The following is a 27,930-nucleotide window of genomic DNA, read 5'->3' on the forward strand; positions in this document are numbered from 1 at the left end:
TGCGCGTCCGGAGCGCTCCACAGTGGGAGAGGCTGCAACAGTGAGAAGCCCGCATACCGCAAAAAAAACAAAAAAAACCAAAAAACAAAAAAACCCAAATCTGGCTGTTATAGCCTAAAACCCTTTTGTATCTTCTCTTCCCCCAGTGTGCTTCAGTGCACTGATATACACCAGACTTTTTAGCTTTTGATTCCTCAGTCAAGACATAGTGTGGTTATCTTTGTTAGAATATAACTGTGAGCTCAGAAAGCCACATTCTCTCATGTAGAGTGTAAACCTTGCATTAAGCAAAGGGACTGCTGAATGGAAACCAGAACAGGTTGAGAACCACTAATTCATAAGATAAAATGTTTCTTATCGTAAGAGACCTGGCCTCTGGACCTGGCCACTGCTCCCTACTTTGGCTAATTATTGGCTTCTTTCTGCCTTATGCTTTATACTCAGATAACATTATTTTATAGTTTCCTTACTCATATTGTTCTATGTTTTAATCTCTATATCTTTGCCTGGGATCTTCCTTCGTTAAAGATCTCCCTTCAAATACATTCTTCAAAAACTAATTTTTCTTTTAGGAAGGATTCTTTGCATTCCTATCCTTCGACTAAACTGAGTTGTTTATCTTCCTCATTACTGTTACATTTGTGCATATTTCTATCCTTGTATTTACTCCATTATGTTGGAATTACTTTTATAACAAAATTATATTTTGTATTTACAGGAAACTGTAAGAGCTTCTTGAGGGCAGGGACTCTGCTTTATTCACCTTTTCTCTCCATCACCTAGCACAGTGCATGACACTATCTTCATTAAACGTTTGCTATGCTAAATGTAACTAAGGCTATGAAGGAACGGACAGCCTATATAGAATATACCTGGAGGTTGTAGGTATCCTAAGTTTTAATAAAAAACAACTTACATTTCAATCGGTTTTAAGTATTTATGATTTTTTTTATTCTTTTGCATGCTTTCTTGGCTGGATGACAATAGAGAAGAAGAAAATGAGGTAAGTATAATTTAATTAGATATTCAGCAATTATGAGCTTGAAAACATTCAAAATTTAGCTATCATTTTGAATGTGAAACGAAGTAATAGTTTTTGCTTAGTTTTGTTTTTGGATCTATAGTAATTCATTCCAGTGAGGGATGTTGTATATCTCAAGAAAGTGGTTTTTAGACTTCGGAGTTTCAAGAGCTTTAGTCAAGGTAAAGGAAGCTGGCAACTTGGGAGACAGCTTTTTACCTGTTTTTACACGTTGAGCTTCCATGTAAAATTCAATTTGAAAAGTGAATTTTCTCTCTTAAAAAGTATTTGAAGACCACTGCTCTGTGATAATGCATGTGAAAACATTTACTTTCCCACTTGAATGGTAACTGTATAATTTTGAAAACTGATCTCAGATTTTACCATGTTGAAGTGGAAAACTGTTCTCTTAAATAGCCAGGGTTGATTAAAGAATGTCAGTTAGAAAAATGTGGTAGATGGCAAGTGTACTATCTTTAATTTAGGCTTGAGTTTGTTGCTATAGACTTTTCTGCTGTTCTGTCTACAACCGAGGTTATGCCTTTAACTTCTAACACCCATCAGTTCCTTTGGTGGTTTGGCAAATAATGAAGGGTGAAGTCTTCTTAGATGTACACTTTGTAGTTGTCATTCACAGTAGGATCAGACTATAAATCAGCATGGCCTGGGTGTGTGGGGCCCAGGCAGATGCAGTAGTAGTATGCCAGGACAGAGTAATTTCCAGGAAGGCAGAAAGGCCTGGTCACCATTTGGTTACCTCATCTGTGAAATGAGTGAGATGGGAGACTGCTCTATACCAGTGGTTTCCCAAATCTAGGAAATCCCTCAGAATTGCCTGAGATGGTTGTTTTCAAAAAACAAAACAAAATAAACTTTCTTATTCACCTTAGAGCTATTGAATTGTTATTTCCTGGAGTTTTGTCACAGATCTATATTTCTACCAAGTACCCAAGTGATTCTATGTGATACCAGAAGACCACTGGTTATAATGACTTCTGATATTTCTTCTCAGATAGGACACAAGAACAAAGTATTTTCATTACTGAGATGTTAGCTGTTGCTCTTGTAGTGTATCTTGAAATACACATCAGATTATTTTTTAAATTCTCATTAAAAATTCTGCCTGGAAAATAGTTATAAAACTGGATAAAATTCTTTAAGATAAGAATGGAAAAATATGGATAATTGTTGAAACTGAGGATGTGTACTTAGAGGTTTATTAAACCATTCTCTGTACTTTTGGGTATGGTTGAAAATTTCCGTAATAAAGAGTTTTAAAAAATGCATATATAGCTTAATGAAATTCATGCTGTTTGTCATTAAAAAGGACTTTTCATTACCCTGACATTTTTAGTATATGTGCTGCCGAAGCGAGCACTACCCTGACATTTTTAAACTGTGATGCTAGCCATTTGAAAGTAACTTTATTGTAGTAGTAACTGCTTTTTTTGTTCATTTATAGGCAAAGATTGAAAATGTGCAGAAAGCAGGTTTCATCAAAGGACCAACGTTTAAAGGTGTTGCTTCTAGTCGGTTTTTGCCCAAAGGCACCAAGACAAAAGTTAATTTGGAGGAACAGGGACGACAGAAGGTGTCATTCAGCTTCAGCCTTACAAAGAAAACTTTGCAGAACAGGTTTCTGACGGCACTTGGCAGTGAAAAGCAAAATGATACTCCAAATTCCCCAGTTGTACCTCTTCAAGTAGACTCGACCCCTAAAATTAAAATGGACATTGGAGATACATTATCTACTACAGAAGAATCTTCCCCACCAAAATCAAGGGTAGAATTGGGCAAAATCCATTTTAAGAAACATCTGCTTCATGTAACATCCAGGCCACTGCTGACTTCTGCCACAGCAGTGGCATCTCCATCTCCTCCCATAGTACCATTACCAGCGGTCACAGCAGAATCAACAACTGTAGACTCGCCACCCTCATCTCCGCCTCCACCACCTCCACCTCCCCAAGCCACAACACCCTCATTACCAGCACCAGTAACAGAGCCAGTGGCCTTGCCACACACACCAGTGACAGTTCTGATGACAGCACCAGTAGATGTAGCTGCTAGAGCGTTGAAGGAACCACCAGTTACAATTGTACCAGAATCATCAGAAGTGGACACTAAGCAGGACCCTGTATCTAATAGTTCAGAAGAACACATAACTCACAATTTGAATGAGCAAGCAGATATTCCTTCACAAAAAGAAGATTCCCATATTGGGAAGGAAGAAGAAATTCCAGATAGTTCTAAGAGTAGTCTGGGCTCTAAGAAAACAGGTTCTAAGAAGAAATCCTCACAATCTGAAGGCACCTTTCTTGGTTCAGAATCTGATGAAGATTCTGTACGGACTTCCTCAAGTCAAAGATCACATGATTTAAAATTTTCAGCCAACGTTGAAAAAGAAAGAGATTCAAAAAAGAGCTTAGCAACTTTAAAAAGTGAGGATTTAGGGAAATCTTCACGATCTAAAACAGAGAGAGATGATAAATATTTTAGCTACTCAAAACTTGAAAGAGATACTCGTTATATATCTTCTCGCTGTAGATCAGAGAGAGAGCGAAGGCGGAGCAGGTCTCGTTCTAGATCTGACAGAGGTTCTAGAACTAGTTCATCCTATTCTCGGTCAGAACGATCCCATTATTATGACTCTGATCGTCGCTACCATAGGAGTTCCCCTTATAGAGAGAGGGCACGCTATTCTCGGCCATATACAGATAACAGGGCAAGAGAAAGTTCTGATTCAGAAGATGAGTATAAGAAGACATACTCAAGGCGCACCTCATCTCATTCTTCCTCTTACAAAGACCTAAGGACATCATCCTCCTATTCTAAATCTGATCGAGATTGTAAAATTGAGTCCTCTTACTTAGAGATGGACAAGAGAGGAAAGTATTCTTCAAAATTAGAAAGAGAATCCAAAAGGACTTCAGAAAATGAAGCAATGAAAAGATGTTGTTCTCCCACTAATGAACTGGGATTCCGACGGGGGTCATCATATTCCAAGCATGGTAACAGTGCTTCCCGTTATAAATCTGCCCCTTCAAAACCTGCACCCAAGTCTGATAAATTTAAAAATTCTTTCTGTTGTACAGAATTGAATGAGGAAATCAAACAGTCTCATTCTTTTAGCTTACAGACTCCTTGTTCAAAAGGTAGTGAATTAAGAACGATTAATAAAGTTCCTGAAAGAGAGAAGATTGGGTCTCCATCTCCATTAAATCGATTAAATGATTCACCTACTTTTAAAAAGCTAGATGAATCACCTGTTTTTAAGTCTGAATTTATAGGACATGATAGCCATGATAGTATTAAGGAATTAGACTCTTTATGTAAAGTGAAGAATGTTCAATTAAGAAGTTATTGTCCCACAGAATTTAATATAAACGGATCACCTGGGGCAGAATCTGATTTGGCAACATTTTGCACTTCTAAACGTGACACTGTTTTGATGTCTTCTGATGATAGTGTGACTGGATCAGAGGTATCCCCTTTGGTCAAAACGTGCATGCTTTCATCAAATGGATTTCAAAATATTAATAGATGTAAAGAAAAAGACTTGGATGATACTCGCATGCAGCATAGTAGGTCAGAAAGCCCATTTAGAGAAACAGAACCTCCAGTGTCGCCACACCAGGATCAACTCATATCTTTGCCAGTTATGACTATAGATTATTCCAAAACAATAGTTAAAGAGCCAGTTGATGTGAGAGTTTCTTGCTGTAAAACCAAAGATTCAGATATATACTGTACTTCAAACAACAACTGCCCTTCTTTGTGTCATTCCGGAGCTGAAAATACTGAGCCTTTAGTAACGAAGATTTCTTCAAATAGCTTTATGAATGTGCATTTGAAATCAAAAACAGTTATATGTGATAATGGAAGTCTGACAGATCAGCACTCAAAATTTGCATGTGGAGAATATAAGCAGAGTGTTGGTAGTACTAGTTCAGCTTCTGTTAATCATTTTGATGATTTATATCAACCTACAGGGAGCTCATGTATTGCTTCATCTCTTCAGAGTCTTCCACCAGGAATAAAAGTAGACAGTTTAACTCTCTTGCAATGTGGAGAGAATACATCTCCAGTTTTGGATGCTGTGCTGAAGAGTAAAAGCTCAGAGTTTTTAAAGCATGCAGAGAAAGAAATAATAGAAGTAGGTAGTGGCCTTCCTGATTCAGGAAGAGGATTTGCTTCCTGGGAAAATAGGCATAATAATGGACTCTCTGGGAAATGTGTGCAAGAGGCTCAAGAAGAAGGGAATTCCATACTGCCTGATAGAAGAGGAAGACCAGAAATCTCTTTAGATGAAGAAGGTGGAAGAGGACATGCACATACTTCTGATGATTCAGAAGTTGTATTTTCTTCTTGTGATTTGAATTTAATCATGGAGGACAGTGATGGTGTAACATATACCTTAAAATGTGACAGTAGTGGTCATGCCTCAGAGATTGTATCTACTGTCCATGAAGATTATTCTGGTTCTTCTGAAAGTTCAAGTGATGAAAGTGATTCAGAAGATACAGATTCTGATGATAGCAGTATTCCAAGAAACCGTCTTCAGTCTGTTGTGGTTGTGCCAAAGAATTCTACTTTGCCCATGGAAGAAACAAGTCCTTGTTCTTCTCGGAGCAGTCAAAGTTACAGACACTATTCTGACCACTGGGAAGATGAGCGATTGGAGCCAAGGAGGCATTCATATGAGGAAAAATTTGAGAGTATAGCAAGTAAAGCCTGTCCTCAAACTGAGAAGTTCTTCTTTCATAAAGCAACAGAGAAGAATTCAGAAATTTCTTTTATACAGCCCAGTCGAAAACAGATAGATAATCACCTGTCTGAAATTGCTCATCCTCAGAGTGATGGGGTTGATAGTACAAGTCATACAGACATAAAATCTGACCCTCTAGGTCATCCAAATTCTGAGGAAGCAGTGAAAGCCAAAATAACTTCTAGGCAGCAAGAAGAGCTGCCAATTTATTCTTCTGATGATTTTGAAGATGTCTCAAGTAAGTCTCGGCAACAGACCACTTTCCCTAACAGGCCAGATAGTAGACTGGGGAAAACAGAGTCAAATTTTTCTTCTTGTGAGATCTCCCGAGTGGATGGTTTCCGTTCATCAGAAGAGCTCAGAAATCTAGGGTGGGACTTCTCTCAACAAGAAAAGCCTACTACCACATATCAGCAACCTGACAGCAGCTATGGAGCCTGTGGTGGACACAAGTATCAGCAAAGTGCAGAACAGTATAGTGGGACACGTAATTACTGGCAAGGCAATGGCTACTGGGATCCAAGATCAGCAGGTAGACCACCTGGAACTGGGGTTGTGTATGATCGAATTCAAGGTCAGGTACCAGATTCCTTAACAGATGACCGTGAAGAGGAGGAGAATTGGGATCAACATGGAAGCCAGTCCAATAAATTTTTTCTGGCCCTTCAGAAGGACAAGGGGTCAGTGCAAGCACCTGAAATAAGCAGCAATTCCATTAAGGACTCTTTAGCTGTGAATGAGAAGAAAGATCTTTCGAAAAACTTAGAAAAAAATGATATGAAAGATAGAGGGCCTCTTAAAAAAAGGAGACAGGAATTGGAGAGTGATTCTGAAAGTGATGGTGAGCTTCAGGACAGAAAGAAAGTTAGAGTGGAGGTAGAGCAGGGAGAGACAGCAGTGCCTCTAGGCTCAGCATTGGTTGGGCCTTCGTGTGTCATGGAAGACTTCAGGGACCCACAGCGGTGGAAGGAATGTGCCAAACAAGGGAAGATGCCTTGTTACTTTGATCTGATTGAAGAAAATGTTTATTTAACAGAAAGGTAAGCCAAATTAATACTTGTTGGACAAGTATTAACCTCCTTTTGTGGGGAAAAAAATTAACTTTCAAACGTTCAGAACATATGAGCTCAATTGTATGAAATATGGTTGTGTGATAAAATGTAACTTAAAAAATTTGAAAAGTGTATTTACCTATTTAGATTTGATGGTGTATAGTCCCCCAATTCCCCTCCCCCCCTCAACAGGAAGGGGATGTCTAAATTTTTTTTTTTTTGGTCCCATTACTTCTTTGGTTCTAGAAGTACATTTAAAAAAGTATATAGACCAGCCCAGTTTTTCTTAAATTTCTTTTACATGTGAAACTGTGGCAGAAAGTGAAACAAAACTCCAGCAAAATTGTCTGCTTTTAGAGAAGAAAAAAGTTACGTTGGATTTTTTTTCCTTCATTCTGAACATTTTTTTTAACATCTTTATTGGAGTATAATTGCTTTACAATGGTGTGTTAGTTTCTGCTGTATAACAAAGTGAATCAGCTATACAGATACATATATCCCCATATCTCCTCCCTCTTGCGTCTCCCTCCCACTCTCCCAATACTATCCCACCCCTCTAGGTGGACACAAAGCACCGAGCTGACCTCCCTGTGCTATGCGGCTGCTTACCACTAGATATCTATTGTACATTTGGTAGTGTATATATGTCCATGCCACTCTCTCACTTCGTCCCAGCTTACCCTTCCCCCTCCCCATGTCCTCAAGTCCAATCTCTACATCTGTGTTTTTATTCCTGTCCTGCCCATAGGCTCTTCAGAACCTTTTTTTTTTTTTAGATTCCATATATATGTGTTAGCATACGGTATTTGTTTTTCTCTTTCTGACTTACTTCACTCTGTATGACAGTCTCTCTAGGTCCATCCACGTCACTAGAAATAACTCAACTTCATTTCTTTTTAAAAATATGGAACCCTTCACGAATTTGCATGTCATCCTTGCGCAGGGGCCGTGCTAATTTTCTCTGTATCGTTCTAATTTTAGTATATATGCTACAGAAGCGAGCACCATTCTGAACATTTTTGAAAAATATCTTTAGGTACTTTACAAGCTGGAACTAGATTAGAATATAGTTTTCTTTTGTCATGTTTCAAAATCTGTTGCTAGTAGATTAAACTTGGCAATAGCATAACAAGTTTTTAAGTTTTAAATGGTGAAATCCCTAACATGAAACAAGGTATAATAAGACTAGGATAATAAAAACAAATTCCTCTAGAGCACAGATTCTCAGTCGACTTTCTTTCACCTATCTTCGATAATCTTGTTTTCCCAATGTAAATATATGTTGAATATGCCTTTAAAAAAATTTATAGTCTCCTAACCACCTACCTCCTTTTGGAAATTTCTCCTCTAGTTGAGAATCAACTTAGCCATCATCCCTTTAAGCATTCAGAATTTTTTAAAATGAAGACATTTTCCACTGTGGATAAGGTAAAAGACTTCATCTTAAAGTTAGACCCATCAGAAGTTTTTCCTATTTAAAAAGCAAAAACAAAAACACTTTTTTTTTTTTTAAGGATAAAGCGGGCCTCTTACAATTACGTTCATTTATAACTAGTTGTAAATTAGGTTTAACTTCAAAATATTGAATATTTTAAGTGGTACTTCTTAAGAATTTTGTGAGTAGAGTGATTCAACTTACAGGATCTTTGTGAAAGAATAGAAATAAAATTAATCAACCCAACCCTCTGGATTTTATTCAGTGAGTTTCATATACATAATTGGTTGGTGAGAGGCATTTTAAAGTGCTTGATATAAGCTGGGCATTTATAGAAGCCACTAAGAAGACAAATTGTTGTAAAATAGTATGTGCATTCTTATGTCTAGTGAAAATAGGCTTACCTGAACGAAATCTGTGCCCATTAGTCCTCATCTGGCCTTTTGGAGCAATACAAAGTAAAGCTACTGTTCTTATACATAGCTCTTAAGTACTTGTAAAAAGATAATTTGTTTATCTTTAGTCATCTTTCTTCAGGCTAAGCATATTCTTATGCTCATTAGTGAATTATATCTTTAATTGATCCAGATGAATCATTCTTGTTACTCAAACTTAGTGGAAACTGTCGTGACACTAGGTACTTTATAAAACTGAGACTGTAGTAGAACATATGTTGGAGGTGAAAGCAGATTAGTTAGGAGATTAAGACAGTCACTTAGAGCAGCTGTGCTCTTCACTTGTCTAATAGCTGAAGAGTAAGTCATAGTTCCCTAATCTTAGGAAAGGGATCTTATTCGTCTGTCCTTGATTTTTTTTTCCTTTTTGACAAAGATCAAAAAATAGAGTTCAACAAAAAGGCCAGTAAATAATCCCATTTTCACTTTTGCTTTGCGAACTCTGGCTTAGGTTTTTATGAACCCAGTCAATTTCGAACAGTTTATCTTCTCCCCCCAAATCTACACTGAGAAAGTTTAGTCCTCTGTAGTAATGCTATTCTATAATAATATATACGTCATTCTTTTTTTTTTAAATCATTCAGTCTTCTTTTAAACAGGATTTGTACAAAAGTGATGTTGCTGCAGGATTCTCTAAAGGATTTGATTGAGTTAAATTCTTAATTAAAAACTCCTTTTTCTTTCTAAAGCAACTCCTTTTCTTCCTTAGCCTTGTATCTCAACTATTATTTGTATATCCATGAGGACTGATTCTTTTTTTTTTTTTTTGGGCTGCTCCACTGCATGCAGGATCCTAGTTCCCCGACCAGGGATTGATCCCTTGCCCCCTGCAGTGGAATCGCGGAGTCTTAACCACTGGACTGCAGGGAAGTCCATGAGGACTGATTCTTAAACCTAACTTTAATTAATCAGCTATGTTATTTGATATTCATGAGTTTTCCTGTTTTTCTGTGGAGCCAAATATGACTATTAACATTTGAAACTGCTCAGAATTCAAGGTTTAGATGACAAGGACTAGGAAATAAGGACTGAGTCCAAAATGATAGACTTGAACTTACCCCAGCTTCCCATTTGCCAATGCTGAGGTTGTCTCTCTCACCTGTTTTGCAATACAGTTCTTAGTGTTTTCAGTCTCATAAATGCTTAGTGGTTAGATGTTTTCTTCTTTTTGAATGATTGACTTAACCAGGATCATTAAATGGGAAACTAGTGAGATTTAGCACATTTTTGATTGTGTATGTTGTATCATTGCCAGGACATTTTTTTAACCAATTTTAATAAAATTTTACCCAATAGAAAGAAGAATAAATCCCATCGGGATATTAAGCGAATGCAGTGTGAGTGTACACCTCTTTCTAAAGATGAAAGAGCTCAAGGTGAAATAGCATGTGGGGAAGATTGTCTTAATCGTCTCCTCATGATTGAATGGTAAGTAAATTAGAATGCTCTGCTTTTGCTCAACTATTCTATTAAATGTCTCTAAATTTTAAGAAGAATTATTAGGAGTAAAATTTAACTTTTCTTCTTCTACCTATTGTTGAGTATTTCTGAGCAATGAAATGTCCAATGTGTAATAGTGTTTATAAGGAGGCAAATTTCCCTTGCATTGTGCGTTAGATTATAGTACATATTGTAAGTGCTCTGTAAAGTAGCCCTAATGCTAACATAGTAATACTAATTTTTACCCAGTCTCCTTTTATCTCTTGTAAGGTTCACGTCCTGAGAGGTAAATGTTGGTATTTTTTAGCTTTTACTATAAAATAAGCCAAAACCCTAACATTTCAAAAGTGCTTAAAGTAAAATGTCTTGTTCCCCCAAGCCTCAATCCCTCTATTTGTAGTCTTTCCAGATAATTTTTATGCCTATACCAGCATGGGTAGACGTTTCCTCTTTTTATGTGTAGAAGTGAAATCCTTACTATATGTACTTTTTCCCCCTCACCTGCCACACACACTTTTCTTTTTTTTAATAATTTTTTTTAATGTAATTTTGGCTGCGTTGGGACTTCGTTGCTGTGCGCGGGCTTTCCCTAGTTGCGGCGAGTGGGGGCCACTACCTGCTGTGGTGCATGGGCCCCTCATCGTGGTAGCTGCTCTTGTTGCGGAGCATGGGCTCTAGGCACGCGGGCCTCAGTAGGTGTGGCTCGTGGGCTCTAGAGTGCAGGCTCAGTAGTTGTGGCACACGGGCCAAGTTGCTCTGCGACATGTGGGATCCTCCCGGACCAGGGCTCGAACGCGTGTCCCCTGCATTGGCTGGCGGATTCTTAACCACTGTGCCACCAGGGAAGTCCCCACACTTTTAATTAAATATGTTTTGGAGACCTATTCAGAGCTACATATTTAGACCTATCTAAATCTTTCTCTTGACTACATTATGTATTCTATTCATAGTTAACCCATATTTATTAATCTTCTATTGATAGACATTTGCTTCCATATTTTTCATATAAACAGTAAATATCTTTACATTAAAAAATGTGATTAAAAAAACCAGTCGGATTGAAAATTGTATCATTTTTAACATGGAAAGAATATTAAGGTGATTTATAGTATAGGTACCTTATTTTTAGTGTTAATGAAGTGTTTTTTTTCAAAACTCAGTTTTTGGTTTTGCTTATGTAATAGCGTTACAAAAATAAAACATATACCTCAAAAAATAAAAAAGAGAAAGCATTTTTGGTATTTTTAAATGTAAACTAAAAGTAAAGATGACAGTAAACATATAAGAAGAGAAGAGGGATTTCCCTGGTGGCACAGTGGTTAAGAGTCCGCCTGCCAATGCAGGGGACACGGGTTCGAGCCCTGGTCTGGGAAGATCCCACATGCCGCGGAGCAACTAAGCCTGTGCGCCACAACTACTGAGCCTGCGCTCTAGAGCCCACAAGCCACAACTACTGAGCCCGTGTGCCACAACTACTGAAGCCTGTGAGCCTAGAGCCTGTGCTCCGCTACGAGAAGCCACCACAATGAGAAGCCTGCACACTGCAACTAAGAGTAGCCGCCACTCGCCACAACCAGAGAAAGCCCACGCACAGCAATGAAGACCCAACGCAGCTAAATTAATTAATTAATTAAAAAAGAAGAGAAGACATAAGAACAGTATTCTTCTAATTTGACATTGTTGCCCTAGTCTCTGCATTCTTCTGGTATTTCCTGCCAACCTTGTTGAACGGATATGAAGTACAGAAATTCTTTTTTCTTGTTATTCCCACGCTCAAAACTTAGTGGTTCTCAAGATTAGGTTCAAATGTAACCTTGGTATTGAGAGCCCTTCCTAGTACATCAACAACCTGCCTTTTCATCTTCCAGCAACCCACCTTTCTTATCAGTTATCCTTAGCTATTTTATTCCCCTTTTCTCAAATAGGCCTTGTTTTCTATTTCTGCACACAGGTGGGCCCTGTCATTGTACCTCTTGTTTTCCTTATCTGTCCATATCCTCTGTGTCATTAGAGATTCTGCTTTAATCCTACTCCTTCCGGAAAGCTTTCCTTCACTGCTTCTCTCCAGAGTGAATCCCTTATCCTTTGGACATCTGTAAAAATGTTGCTTACTACTACTGGTTTGGCAATAAATAATAATATGTTGGAAATAATTGGTAATTTTTATTGTAGCCTTACTCAGTATTAAAAGCCTTTGTAAGCTTTGGAATATTAAGAATTCAGTAAATTTTTGATTTTATTTTTATTCTAGGATCCATGAGGGAAGAGCCTTGCCAGTTTATATTGTGCTTACTGTGAACAAAGATACGTTTAATGACGACTTAAATGTAGCTCAAGTAGTTAGCTACATTCAAAAGATGAAATTAGTGATGATTGGAGTGGAATATAAGAGAAGCTGCACTGATTGAAAATAAGTTAGCTCTGCATAGTTGTCAGAGTACTGCAAACTTACATGCAGCCTGGAAATGTATCTTAGACACTCAGGGAGGGGTAATGACCAGTTGACAAGACTGTATTTTGGGCATCATCTGTTTAACAATGTAGACACTCAATTTTAAGGAATCCCTTCATGATAGAAAGAATTATTGAGGAAGGCTCACTTGGAGGTTTACCACACATATGCTGATTACGCCATAAAGATATGGATATATTTACATAACATTCTAGTGAATGTGTTTTTGGTTCTTTTGCTACTTGAAGAATTAATTTCTCCTTTTCTCATTTCAGTTCTTCTCGGTGTCCAAATGGGGATTATTGTTCCAATAGACGGTTTCAAAGAAAACAGCATGCAGATGTGGAAGTCATACTCACAGAAAAGAAAGGCTGGGGCTTGAGAGCTGCTAAAGACCTTCCTTCGTAAGTTATGTTTTAATCGCCTTTCACTTCATTTGTGTTGTTGAAGTTGGTTAGATACTTTTTAGGAAAATAATTTGCCCATTACACTGAAGTTTAATAATGATTATTGTGCAGAATGACCACTTGGTAGCTAGTTTGTTCATTTTAAATTCACTTCTTTTAGGAAATTAAATAGAAATCTCTTCTGTCTATATATGAGAGAGCAGTTTGTCCCTTGTGATATTTGGACTAGGCCGGTCCTTCTTTGTCTGATAATTATGTTACCTTAATTCCAAGTAATTACCAAGTGTTTGCTGTAGATCCCCAGAATCCCTATGAAACTCTATAAAAAGGAGTTAGGACAGAATCTATAAAGTTGAATCTATATAAAGTTTAGTTGGGATAAGAGTAGTGGAGAGTGTCTGAGGATATTGAGATAGAGAATTAAAGCATACTTGATAGACACTCATTAAACATTTTTGAATGAATAAGTGTTGCCTTCTAAAGTCATGTAACTTTTATATGTAATGCAGTAAAAGGTTCAGTTTTATTTTCTACCATATTCGGTATTTCCTTTAACCACTAATTTTCTTACATATAGCATATTTAAGTATTCTTATGAAAGTTGAGTACCTTTTTCTTTAAAGTTAAGTATATACAGATTACATGTGTTTATGATTGAAGAATTTTTTAAAATACATCAAAGGAATAAAGGAAGAAAATAAAACAGTTGCTGATCCTAGTGACTCAGGCACAACTGTTTTTTCAGAATCCTAAGCATATGGCCACACTTGAATGGGAATTGGGATGGGGTGAGGGGTTTTAGTCTTTTTATTGTGGGGATTCAAAGCAACCAGGTAGCAAATAACCTAATAATAATTACCACCACCACCACCACCAGGTAATTTAGTTTTCTGACAGGAACCTCAATATCTTTTGAAAGCCAAATCATTTGGTTTTTATTGTGAAAATAGGAAATGATATTCATGTCACTTTATCCTTTTGAGAACCAACCAGAAAAAACCCATGTTTTATTATATAAAAAAGGAACCTCATATATTTCCCTTTTCTGCAAAGTATTATCAAAGTATTTTGGTTTATAACCATTTTTAAATTTTTTCTTTGAAACAAATATCTCAGAATCATCTCAATATGTTTAATATCCAAATTCATTGGATCCTTTATAATATTTTAAATAAATAATAGACTAAATTTCCCTTGAACACTGTTAACAACACTGAACTCAGTACTTCCCAAGGCAGTCTGGTGCATTTCTAAAATCACTAACTCTGGTCTAGATGCAGGTTTTCAGGTATGCTTTCTTTTATTCTACTCAAGCCAGCCAGGCTTTTCTTTTGGAGAGTCTTTTAAAAAAATTTTTAAAGGAACTCCAGTTTGGACATAACCCTCTCTTACAGGGGTAGTAATGGACACTGCCTCTTGGCAGAGTCTGCACTAACATAGCTTCAACTTTAACGTAAATTCTTGTTGTATGCGACAGAGACTATTTGATGACTCAGGAGTCCTTGTCTGTTATGGGGAAGGAGATGGGAGAAGAGGGGAGAGAATGTGTGACTGTTTCACATAGCAGGTTAAAATTTCTGAAAGCTCTTTAGCTTTCCTCATCTACTCACAAAGAACCCTGCTTTGGTAAAATATACTAGGACTTAATGTTTCCATGATTCCCACACCTTCACTCATGTACTTCCATGTGCTGATGGTAATACCAATTTTATAAATTTTTAACTCTAAGCTATTTAGGCGTTCACTGGTAGAGTATTCCCACTTAAGAAGGGCATACTGTCAGATGTGCACAGTATGAGGAGGAGGTATTTGGAGCAAAGCTGCTAGTTACTGTTAACATACCATGACAGACTCAACCAAAAAAATAAGCAAATTCCTACCAAAACCCAAGTTTTAGGCTGTAGGAATGGAAGGTAGTGCTGTCTAGGTTGACTTAATGTTATTGGATACCAAATGGGACTTCGTTTTTTGGGGATGGAGTAAAATTCACACAAATGTATTATTAGCCTTTTTAAAGTGCACAATTTAGTGGCATTTAGTACATTCATAATATTGGGCAGCTGTCACCTCTGTCTAGTTCCAAAAATTTTTATCACCCCAAAAGGAAACCCCTTACCCATTAAGCAAATTCTCCCTATTGCCCCCTCTTCCCAGCCCTTGGCGACCTCTAAATCTGCCATCTCTATGGATTTACCTATTCTAGATATTTATATGAAATATAAATGTGGCTTTTTGTTTCTGGCTTCTTAAAGAAAGCTGTTAAACACAGCGTTTTTTTAGCGTGGCCAAAAAAAAGAAAAAAAGGAGAAGTATACTGATTATGTCAGTATATCATAACAAATACGAATGATCTACATTTTTACATTTTAAAAATCTCTTTGGTTAGTGTTAGGGCATGTTTGTTTATTTTCTCTCTGCGCATCTTGTGGGGTCTTAGTTCCCCGACCAAGGAATGAACCCAGGCCCCAGCAATGAAAGCACCGAGTCCTAACCACTGGATAGCCAGGGAATTCCAGGGCATGTTTATTTTGAAAGGGTAAGACAAGACTTCCAGGTAGGTCATTTTAGGTCAGAACTTGAGAGTAAACCGTAGAGAAGCATTTGTTTACATGGAGGTAATACTTGAAGTCATTGGTGAGAATGAGCTTTTATAAAATAAAGGGAGAGGGAAGAGACTGAGAATATCTTCAATGAGAAGAAATAGGTGTAAATAACCATGAAAGAACAATCAAAGGTAGAAGGTAACTGAAAGAAGCCAAGGAGAGAGCTTAATCATGATTGTTGATAAATGCTAGAGAAAACTCACAGAGAATGCAGTCAGAGAAAAGGTATATTTGACCTTTAACATCATTAGAGACCTTTGAGAGTAAAGGTAGTAGAAGGGCTGCTGTATTTAAGTTGCCTTCTTTTTTCTTAGGACATAAAGCCTCTAATTTTTCACTGCTTCTGATTTCTTCACAACCGTTTCTCAGTTGTGAATCATTGTTTTCATGATAATGTAAACCAGACTTGAAAGTTTGTTTTAATATCTAGTGAGAGCAAGGATATGCATTTTGGTATAAGTGTAAATTATAAAAGCTTCTTAGAGTCAACATTCTTTGAAAAGTATTAGGAAGGAGAAAATTAACCTCGATTAGTTGCTAGGCACTTTTACATATATTTTAATTACATCTTGTGTAGTAGCAAATCTGTCCACTTTACAATAGTTTTTTAAATTTATTATTTTTGCATGGATGTATGTGTTTTCCATATATCTCATAGGCAGGAAATACTGTTTTTCTTTTGCCAGGAACACCTTTGTCCTGGAATATTGTGGAGAGGTACTTGATCATAAAGAGTTTAAAGCCCGGGTAAAGGAGTATGCACGAAACAAAAACATCCACTACTATTTCATGGCCCTGAAGAATGATGAGGTAAGTGGCATGAATGTGTTTGTTTTGAAACAGATCTGGAAATTCTTGAGTTTGAAAGGGGTCATTGATATGGACTGATCTCTAAAGTATATTAAGTGACCAAAATAAGGAGCTGAACAGTGTGGATAGTTTTTTTCTGTTTGCTTACAAAAAGGATGAGGGAGGGGGGGTATTTACATGTATATGTAAACGTAAACATACATGCTTCATACTATAATTCTTAAAAATTATTGATGACCCCCAAAAAGCTTTTGTTTATGTGGATTATATTTATCAATATTTATATTAAAGACGAAAGCTGAGAAGTTGAAAGTACTTATTTTTTATTAAACCATTTAAAAGTGACAATAAGCCTATTACGTTGACACAAATAGCATATGCTTTTGTGAAAATTAAGTATTTTCCAAAAAGTTTTTTTTTTAGTGAGGAGTACCATTTACAAATCTCTTTAATGTCTAGCTTACTAGAATTTAGCTAGATTCTCATGTCTGCTTCTGCATTCAATCTGGAAATGCAAGTTGTAGGGACCCATCCTAGGACCTGTTGAATCTCACTCTGAGGGTGGGCTCAGCAAGAGTTTTAACAAGCTCTCCAGTGGATTCAGATACATACTCAAGTTTGAGAACTACTCCACTGTGGTATCGCATGCATTTGAAAATGAAGTTTTAAACACATGAAGTAAGATTGGAATATAATAGGATGTAAGAAATAGCTAAAAGAAAATGAGACATTGATAGATATGGAGATAATTTTGCCCCGCAGGTAAAATGTTGATAGTTAGAGATCTTTCTGAGGAAGAAGTTGGATATTTGTCACTTTGATGTGTAAAGTAATATGAGAGAGTTCTCTAAAGGAACGGGGGATTAGGGATAAGGGTCTTAAATTTGCCAGATGCCTTGCCTTTGCAAAATGCACATATGTTTTAAGGTCTCTCTTTTTTTTTTTTTTTTTGCCGTATGCGGGCCTCTCACTGTTGTGGCCTCTCCCATTGTGGAGCACAGGCTCTGGACGCGCAGGCTCAGCGGCCACGGCTCACGGGCCTAGCTGCTCCGCGGCATGTGGGATCTTCCCGGACCGGGGCACGAACCCGTGTCCCCTGCATCGGCAGGCAGACTCTCAACCACTGCGCCACCAGGGAAGCCCCTAAGGTCTCATTTTTAACTGTTAAATTATCCTTTTCCCTAGATAATAGATGCCACTCAGAAAGGAAATTGCTCCCGGTTCATGAATCACAGCTGTGAACCAAACTGTGAGACTCAAAAAGTAAGTTGAGGTAGATTTAGAGTTTGGGTTATTTGTTCAAGACTGCTATTCTGACAATTTTAGATTCTATACCAAAGGTACCCATGGATATTATTTATTCATGATTTTTTTCTTACTCTGTTAAAATTTATTTTGAAATAAGTTTAGATGTATAAAATAGTAAATGGTGCTGAAATAGTACAGAGTTCCCATATATTATCCTTCACTAGCTTCTGCAAATGTCTACATTGAATGTAACCATAATATAATTACCCAATCCAGGAAATAATATTAACTACTAACTAGTCTAAAGACCTTATTCAAGTTTTGCCATATGTCATTTTTCTAGTCTAGGATCCAGTCCAGGAACTCCAGTTGCATTTAATTGTCACATCTCTGGCCATAAATTTTAGATATTGTTTAAGGTGCCGAAATGAAAAACTAAATTTTAATTTTGATGAAGTCCAGTGTGTACTATTATATTCAGATTTTATATCAGTCTTATCCAGGTGCCAAATTTGGTGGTTTTAATAACATTTATAAGGGGCTGAATGGCCACAGATGAGAGAGCCGATATATGGTATGCATGTGGATATACTGCTCCTCCTCAACAAGGCCAGACTTTGGGTCTTGGTTATCTTTATGTCCCTGTGCCTGCACATAGTTGACACTTGATAAATCCATTTACCGAATTCGATGTAACATTTTGAAGTAATGATCTCGGTACCCTCTAATTTGTGTTTTAAGCTTAGAGTTTAAAAAAAGAGCATATAGATATATATATATGCACGTTAGAATATTGGTTCTTTTTTAGGTTAAGAAAGCTGTGGACCCACGCCCTAGAAAAATATATCAGTGATTTCCTCTCATATTGAATAGTTTTGACTCTTGGATATTTTTTGTCCTTTGATCTCTGTACTAATAGATCTTAGATACAGCTCTTCCAAGAGCCAAAACATATAACGAATAGGAGAACCCAGTGTGAAATTATTTAACCTAATTAAGTTCTGGTTCTAGTTTTGCCTGCAGCTGGTGGCCACATGTCTAGCTGTGAGACTCCAACTGTACTGTTTCCTTTCACCTCTTTAAGTCTGGGTTTTTCATCAGTAGCGGGTTCAGATGGTCTGGACAGGAGCTTTCCAGTCAACTTACATCTTACATATTCTGGAACTGCAAGGTCCAATCCCTGTGTATTTACCCCCATTTTAATTTTTGAGTTTTATGTATCTGCTGTGATGCTTCCCTTCCCTTTCTCTACACTCAGCATTATGACCACTGTTTCATGAAATTAAACTTCTGGCATTGTTGTTTCCCTTTTTCCATGCCCCATCTTATCTTACAGTTACTTTTAACGTAACATAATACAAATTCGCCTGGTACTCAGTGACACCAAGCATTCCATATTTGCCTATTTTTACTACAAGTGAATCTTTACTGTGTGGAAATGTGTATTAAGATAAGTTAAAGTAGCAGTTACTTTTATTAGAGTTAAATTATAGATGATATTCATCTGGTAGCTCATTAAATAAGAGTGATACTTAAGTTTTTTGTTTTTGTTTTTGTTTTTAATTTCCCTGTTAGCTATTTGGAAAAGCCTTTATTATCTAAAGAGGCACATGCATAATTAAGGCAGATGATGATGATCTTTTTTTTAAAAACACACACACACAGATTAACCAGTTACTAATTTCTTTTCTTTTAAAAACAACATCTCAGTGGACTGTGAACGGACAACTGAGAGTTGGGTTTTTTACCACCAAACTGGTTCCTTCAGGCTCAGAGTTGACATTTGACTATCAGTTCCAAAGATATGGGTGAGTATTGATTCCGTTCTGTTTTGCTGCTTCTGATGGAGAAATAGACTGTTCAGATATAGGAATCTAAAACTTAGATGTGAATTACTAAGAAGTTATATGTACTGTCAGTTCTTATCTATAGTGTTCTCTTTTAGTTCTGTGTCTTTTCCTTCTGTATGACACTTCAGGCCATTAAGGGATATTGTACAGGAACTACATGTTCCTCCTCTGAACTTCATGCTGCCTTATTTATATAATTATGTTTCTAATGTAATTTTAAAACTTTTTATTACAGAAATGTCAACAGGGTGTTGACATAGTATAAAGAGAACAATATAATGAATCCCTGTGTGGCCATAATTCATCTGTCAGTTATCAGTTCATGACTTTATCATGTCTCATCTATACCATATTGTACTCTGAAAAATAATTTGTTACCTAGTTCTACCAAAACCAGTAACTGATGCAATAGCACTGAATACCCTTAGCATTTATATTGTGGTTTTAATAAAACCAGACTAAAAGGAACAGGGTTCCTCGGAGAAATATATGGTGTCAACTTTGGGACAGGTATTGAACAAGATGACTCTGGTTTATCTCCTCATACCAGAAAACCAGTTATAAAAGATTAGGAGGGTCATGTCAAAGGGACTTCGGAGATAGCTTGAATAGAATCTCACCAAAAGTGGGAGAGTTCTTATTAACACTTAAGCATCATTAAGAATAATAATGGCAAGTGGTTTGAAACACACTATGTAAAATCCATGAGTTTTAATGACATTTAAAAAATAAAAGCGCATTAGTCATAATTGAAAGGAACCAATTCATGATTTTGGAAACTAGTTTGTTTTTTTTTTAATTGAAGTATAGTTGATGTGCAATATTACATAAGTTACAGGTATGCAACATAGTGAATCACAATTTTTAAAGGTTTCCATCCATAGTTACTACAAAACACTGGCTATATTCCCTCTGTTGTACAGTACATCCTAGTAGCTTATTTATTTTATGCATAATAGTTACATCTCTTAATCCCCTATCCCTCTTTTGCCCCTTCCCCTCTCCCTACGAGTAACCACTAGTTTAAAAATTAAAAGAAGAAAAAAATCAAGCATTTATCCATCCTTTCCCAGTGAATTTTTGATTAAACCAAGCAGTTGGTGAGAGGAAATTCTTTATAGAGGTTATTTTAGCTAATAAATGAAGCAGTAATGGTATCACCATTTTGCAACACCTCATGAACTAATGGATCTAGGCAATGGTCAAGTATTCTGGGGTTGACCAGGTTCCATGTAGGGCTCCATTATTTTTTTTTTCCTCTTGTATTTGTACTGTCCTCTTTGAAAGAAAGGCAACTGGAAATTAAGTGCTGTTTGTGATTCCCTGCTGTATTTATCAAATATTTTTGTGCCTCTGATTGCTACTGTTATATACTAAATCTATCAGTTTACTTTTGGAATAGTCCTTTGTGTTTTCCTTGGGCAGCTCTGGTTGCAGAGTAAATAAATGGCAGAGGTGGTTTATACCCAGGGCTGTAGACTTAGGCCTGTATTCTTTCTTCCACTTTACGTTGACTCCATGGTTACATTTATTTATTACTATATTTATTAGTAGTGTCTCATCCTTATGTAATAATAACTTTTAATAACCACGTGTCTAAGTGTCCTTTACTAATTATGCATTTTATATGTGTCTATCTGTTCATAATAATACATTTTGTTCTGTATGTCAGTTAAATATTTACATATAAGTTATAGGTGTTGATCTGTTTAAGCAATTTTGTTCTTAGCCCCAACAGGTATATATGATCTCTTATTTTCATACATTAGTAGAAACTCTCATAAGTGGAGAAATTACTTATTAATTTCCTGGCTAGTTTTGTCTAGCTAATAAAGAATGACTTTTAAGAGCAATTTTCAGGCATTTCCATTAGCTAGTATCAGGTTTGTTGGTGTCTCTTAGAAAAACTGTTTTTTTCCTTTAAGCTGGATTGACTCTTCTCCTGTATGTAGTTGCTATACTATCAACATTTTTTATGGTTTACTTTCACATAATTGACATCTTTCTTATGCTCCTTGAACAGGAAAGAAGCGCAGAAGTGTTTCTGTGGGTCGGCTAATTGCCGGGGTTACCTGGGAGGAGAGAACAGAGTCAGCATCAGAGCAGCAGGAGGGAAAATGAAGAAAGAACGATCTCGGAAGAAGGATTCGGTAAGTGTTCCATTCTTCTTTCAACTGTCACAATGTGCATCTTAAGAAGGGAGGTAGCTTTCCTGATTGAACTTTGAAAAGTCAAACTACAACCAGAGAAATTCAGGGTCAGATGAGATAATCATGGAAAAGAAGTACGATTGCTATTTTTGTTTCATGGAGATTAGACGTGGATACTGAGAACTATTGAAGTCATCTTGAAAACAGACAGGCTAATAGTTTTTGAGAGCCTGTAAAACTCCTAATCTTATATATAAGTAACATGTTTATCTGTTGACTCACATAAGTCTGATCTACATTCCTAATCTTTTAATATTGTTTTGTCTTTTGTTTGCATGTGTTCTTAAAATCTCTAAAAATCCTCCTTGGAGCGTAAGGTGAGTTTTGAGAGGTAACAGGCAACCCAAGAGTGAGAAAGGGATAGTCTCAGATGGTCTTTGTATTTAATCCATTAGAACAGTGGTTGATAGCCTTTTTTCTACTCCAGTTCACCTGAGTCGCAACTGGAGGTGAGTGGTATCTTGCTACTACAGGAGCTCTTAACTAGGACAAGAATTTTGTGTCGTTTTTAAAAATTCCACCCCCCTTTTTCTGAGGATCCCTTTGTCAGAGCAGTGTTTCTCCGCCTCAGAACCACTTGGCAGGGTCCATTGTAAAAAGGCACATTTTTGGGCCTATCCCCAGACCTATGAATCTTAGTGGAGGGCCAGAAGGAGCCAGGGGGCCAGAGGTGTTAGCCAGCAAATCCACCTGTGAGTCTTTTGCAGTGAGCTCATTCCTAGGCTTTTCAGGAACCCATACTTATGTTAAGAATTATAAATGACAGCAGTCTTACTATTTAGTTGAGCAGATAGAATACATAAGTCAGGAAAGGGATAAAAATATAATAGTTAAAAGGTGATGTCAGTAAACCCAAATTAATTGGAGAGAATTAGTTACTGAGAACCTGAATTCTATAAGAAGACTTAGATAGCAGGAAGCATTAGAAAGGGCCATTTAAAAATTTAAAAAAAAAAGGATCAAAAAAGAGTCATTTAAAAAATGCAAAAAGGGAAAGTTTACAAGAAACACCCATGCTTCTACCACCCAAGATGAACAAATGCTCTTCAGAGTATTGTTGCTTCAGCTCTTTTTTAGAGAGCATATATATTGTAACTGTGTGCTAAGCACTCTTCTAAGCGCCTGACACATTAAATCATTTAATTCTCACAATAAGCCCTTTAAGTTAGGTACAAGGATTTTCCCTCTTTTACAGATGAGAACACTAAAGCACAGAGGTTACAAGGTCACCCAATAAGCGATGGGAAAGAGCTAGTCTAACTCTTTTCTTTGCTTTTAACCGTATTGAGTTCCTTTGTGTAGAGTTTTAGAAATGATATATATATATATTTCTACAATTTTAAAAAAAATTTTTATTTTATTTATTTTTTGGCTGTGTTGGGTTTTCGTTGCTGCACGTGGGCTTTCTCTAGTTGCGGTGAGCAGGGGCTACTCTTCATTGCAGTGCGCGGGGCTTCTCATTGCAGTGGCTTCTCTTGTTGCGGAGCACCGGCTCTAGGCGTGTGGGCTTCAGTAGTTGTGGCTCGTAGGCTCTAGAGCGCAGGCTCAGTAATTGTGGCTCGCAGGCTTAGTTGCTCCGCGGCATGTGGGATCTTCCTGGACCGGGGCATGAACCCGTGTCCCCTGCATCGGCGGGTGGACTCTCAACCACTGCGCCACCAGGGAAGCCCTCTATACGTATATTTATCAGAATGTATTAACAGTGGTGCTTTAGACCCATTAAAGACAGTTCATACCCCAAAATAAAGAATAAACATTTTTCTTGAACTGATTAGGTAATTAACAGAATAAATTTTTAAGTGCTGTAGAATTGTGTATATACATATAAATTTTCATTTATCAGTAATTTATTAAAATACATCCTAATCCTCCTTATACTTACCATAAATCCTTTTTGGAAGGCGGTGACCCATAAATGAAAAATAAATACTTTTAGTAAATTTAATGAAAGCAATCAATGTCAGTCATCTCCTGGCTTCCTCCCCTGTAGGTGTCCTAAAAGTTATTAATTCCACAATTGATTGTTCACTTGAGTACCCCAAATTATGGAAGCTGTATCATATCACCACTAGGATTGGCATGCTTACTTTTATGTAATACAACCATTAAGCTTATCATTATAGTAGGAATGTTCAAAGGTTGTTCACCCTCTCTATTTTGTTTGCAAAATGTTGTTATTTATACTTCTACATTTTTACTGTTTATTTCCTTAAGAATGCTACTTTTTTATATCCCAGTAGTGCCTCTTATACAGTAATATCTACTCAATTTATTGATGAATGAAAGTAACAACTCAATTTTAACTTTTCAGATTACATGCCTAATTATGAAAAGGAAATAACCCCAAAAGGAAATATAAGCTTAGTGAATATTTGCATCTCAAAACTTTCAAAAGCAAGATTCTTGTATTTGAGAGGGAAAGTAGTATTTTAAAGCCCTTGGTCTTTCCTATGCTAATCCTCTGGAATTTGGGACACAGGAAATTTTTACATTTAGGATATGCAAGGAAAAAAACATCTTTAAGGAAATTGTCTTACATTAAGATTTAACTGTAAATTGGCTTTTCTGTTCATGTATTTAATCTATTCAAAACCTAAGAAATAATACTGGAAACGAAAAAGGATGAGCCTCAAATGTACTTTTCAGAAGGAAAAAATGAGTTTATATATCTTCAACTTCTTGCAGGCAGCATTTTATATTTTCTCATTTATTTTTGTTCTATATACCATAATAAGAGTTTTGGGGTATAATATGAAATAGAAGTGTTTCAATGCCTTGCCTAAAATTATATTAAGTGAGTAACAAAATTTACCAGTTAAGTAACAGAAAATTTCAAGATTTTTTCTTTTAGATTTGCTTTTCTCTAATTTATTATCAGCTCATTCTGTACTTTTATCATTTCATGTCAAGCTGATTTAATGCTATCATTTATATCTCTTCTCCTTCAATCTCTATTTTGTCTAGATTTCATCCTGTTATTGTCAGACTAATTATTCTCAAATTCCATTTTGATCATATTATTCCCTTTTTGGGATTCAGTAATAGAGCTCTCTTACTTAGTGTCATCAAATCCAGATTCTTTTATATTACATCTGAGATGTTCTAACACCAGTCTTCTTTTTGATAAGATTTTTCTCAATTCCTCACCGCACCTTATCCACTCCAGCCAGGCTGAGCATAGTATGCACTGTCATAATTTTCCATTTCAGGTTGTTCAGACTTTTCCTTCTGCTTCCTCCCTCCTCCCTCCTCTTGTATTTATCTTACCTATTTCTAACCCCGCTTCGGTGAATTCATTTCTGGTGACTCTCTTTTTTTTTTTTTTTGCGGTACACGGGCCTCTCACTATTGTGGCCTCTCCCATTGCGGAGCACAGTCTCTGGACGCGCAGGCTCAGCAGCCATGGCTCACGGGCCCAGCCGCTCTGCGGCATGTGGGATCTTCCCGGACCAGGGCACGAACCCGCGTCCCCTGCATTGGCAGGCGGACTCTCAACCACTGCGCCACCAGGGAAGCCCTCTGGTGACTCTCATTTTAAGCACTCCCTTCATCTTGGACCTCTTAGGTTTTTTAACATTAACATTTACCATTAACATTTATATCATTGTTCGTTTTCATATGAGTTAATTTTATCTCCGCGATAGTAAGTTCTGTGAGGGTGTCTTTTTTTTTTTTTTCTTGCGGTACGCGGCCTCTCACTGTGTGGCCTCTCCCGTTGCGGAGCACAGGCTCCAGACGCGCAGGCTCAGCGGCCATGGCTCACGGGCCCAGCCGCTCTGCGCCATATGGTATCTTCCCGGACCGGGGCACGAACCTGTGTCCGCTGCATCGGCAGGCGGACTCTCAACCACTGCGCCACCAGGGAAGCCCTGTGAGGGTGTCTTTATATCTTTTATAACTACTGCAACACAGCTAGAAAACAAGCTTTGGAACCTTGATTTTTGTTGCTGTTGTTCTCTATTATTTAATATCTTTGGAACAAAGAATTTATGTAAGTTATAAAGCCTATAATTATACTTTATATGTGCTTTTGAGCACTTCTCTGCTTCCTTCTCTCTGCTTATAGCTCCTGGAGGATACCACCATTTTGAATTTTGTGGCTTACCTCCCTTGCCCCTTTTTAAAAACAAACAAACAAACAAAAATTCATTCATTCATTCATTCATTCATTCATTCATTCATTTATTTATGGTTGTGTTGGGTCTTTGTTACTGCGCATGGGCTTTCTCTAGTTGCGGCGAGCGGAGGCTAATTTTCATTGTGGTATGTGGGCTTCTCATTGTGGTGGCTTCTCTTGTTGCGGAGCATGGGCTCTAGGTGTGCAGACTTCAGTAGTTGTGGCATGTGGGCTCAGTAGTTGTGGCTCTTGGGCTCTGGAGCACAGGCTCAGTAGTTGGGGCCACGGGCTTAGTTGCTCTGCGGCATGTGGGATCTTCCCGGATGAGGGATCGAACCTGTGTCCCCTGCATTGGCATGTGGATTCTTAACCACTGCATCATCTGGGAAGTCCCCCTTGCCATTTTTTGTTTTTTTTTCTTTTTGTGGTATGCGGGCCTCTCACTGTTGTGGCCTCTCCCGCTGCGGAGCACAGGCTCCGGACGCGCAGGCCCAGCGGCCATGGCTCACGGGCCCAGCCGCTCCGCGGCATATGGGATCCTCCCAGACCGGGGCACGAACCCGTATCCCCTGCATCGGCAGGCGGACTCTCAACCACTGCGCCACCAGGGAGGCCCCCCCTTGCCATTTTAAAGTAGACTTTTCAGATGTATCTATAAAAATTTTTGTTTGAGGTGCAGAGAAACGGATTCATACAGCATGCAATATTCTGTAACTTTATTTTTTTACATAGCATTATGTGTGCTAAGATTGATAATTTTTGTTGCATTTGGCTGCACTTGATTTCTTTCATTGTGGTATATGCCATTATGTGAACATGCTGGTTTATCCAGCCTGGCCACAGGCATTTGGGTTGTTGGCAGTTTTTTGCTCTTATGAATGTCTGTTCAATGAACATTCTTCTGATTCTCAGAGTACACATGTGCAGAAGTTTCTCTAGGGTTTATTCTTAGGTGTACAGCGGCTAGGCATAGGGGATACAAATATTTTATTTTTCAAGCTTTATTTCAATGCTTTATTTTTTCTGACATACTTTTTTTTTCTGACATACTTCTCACCTAATATAATTTTTCTTCCTCCTACAAAGGCAGATTTTTTTGTTTTGCTTCATTGCAATGTCTTCAGCACCTAGAACTATACTTGATGTATAAGTTCTTGGTAAATATTTGATGATTGAATGAAATGCTTTTCAAATTGATCATACCAATTTATATTTTCATTAGCAGTGTACAAAAGTTTGTTTTGACCCACATCTTTGCCTAGACTTGATTTTATCAGACTTCTTATAGTGAGTGTAACATGGTTTCTTACTGTGGTCTTAGCTTTCCTTATTATTGGTGAGGTCGAGCATCTTTTCAGATTGTTTGATTCTTAGATTATTGGGGGTTTTGTTGTTGTTGTTTTTGTTGTCGTCTATAACCATATATTTTTCCTTGCTGTGGCAGGTGGATGGAGAGCTAGAAGCTCTGATGGAGAATGGTGAGGGTCTCTCTGATAAAAACCAGGTGCTCAGCTTATCCCGGCTAATGGTTAGAATTGAAACTTTGGAACAGAAACTTACCTGTCTCAAGCTCATCCAGGTGAACACTTTGATATTAATTTATTTTTTATTTCTGAATTTGAGGTGGGACATTTAAACTACAATCCAGAATGATGAATGGAAAAGGAATAATTCTGATACGAGAAGAGTTACTCGTTTTTAAAATGGATATGTGAGTTCTATATGACTTTGAAAACTTGTACTCTTAAAAATGTCTTAAGAGTTCAGCATCATTTAATCTATTAGTAGATATTGTGTGTTTTCTCTCTAGTCAAAGAACATGGTGGAATTTTTTTTGTATGTGTAAGAATTCATGACACTTGATAGAGGGTCTCTCCCCACCGCCACTTGATTATTAGCATGGCAAGGCCATTTTTACCACAGGATCTCAAAGCAAGGAATTTTAACAGTAATCATATTTACTCCAGTTTATTAAATATTCCACAAGAAGTTGGATAATAAGAAAAGATTTTTAGATTTTTTTATAGTTTTAACTTTTTCAGTAAAAATGGTGAATATAATT

The 27,930-nt window shown here is 37.2% G+C and overlaps 1 protein-coding gene across 4 annotated transcripts in view; it reads left to right on the forward strand.

Annotated features, from left to right (window-relative positions):
* Nucleotides 1-27,930, forward strand: part of SETD2 (SET domain containing 2, histone lysine methyltransferase) — a 120,358-nt gene that overhangs the window by 36,895 nt on the left and 55,533 nt on the right. For all 4 annotated transcript variants that reach the window (XR_014016893.1, XR_014016894.1, XM_081246579.1 and 1 more), the window contains exons 2-10: nucleotides 988-1,003; nucleotides 2,484-6,829; nucleotides 10,028-10,159; nucleotides 12,899-13,027; nucleotides 16,320-16,443; nucleotides 17,629-17,706; nucleotides 19,402-19,499; nucleotides 21,565-21,691; nucleotides 27,313-27,447. Coding sequence is in view for 2 of the 4 variants with exons in the window: in XM_081246579.1 (XP_081102705.1) it covers nucleotides 988-1,003; nucleotides 2,484-6,829; nucleotides 10,028-10,159; nucleotides 12,899-13,027; nucleotides 16,320-16,443; nucleotides 17,629-17,706; nucleotides 19,402-19,499; nucleotides 21,565-21,691; nucleotides 27,313-27,447 (5,185 nt within the window). In the remaining 2 variants the exon portion in view is untranslated. The remainder of the gene's footprint in view (nucleotides 1-987; nucleotides 1,004-2,483; nucleotides 6,830-10,027; nucleotides 10,160-12,898; nucleotides 13,028-16,319; nucleotides 16,444-17,628; nucleotides 17,707-19,401; nucleotides 19,500-21,564; nucleotides 21,692-27,312; nucleotides 27,448-27,930) is intronic.

This window comes from Mesoplodon bidens (genome assembly GCF_964165515.1).
Source record: "Mesoplodon bidens genome assembly, chromosome: 10".
Taxonomy (NCBI): Eukaryota; Metazoa; Chordata; class Mammalia; order Artiodactyla; family Ziphiidae; genus Mesoplodon; species Mesoplodon bidens.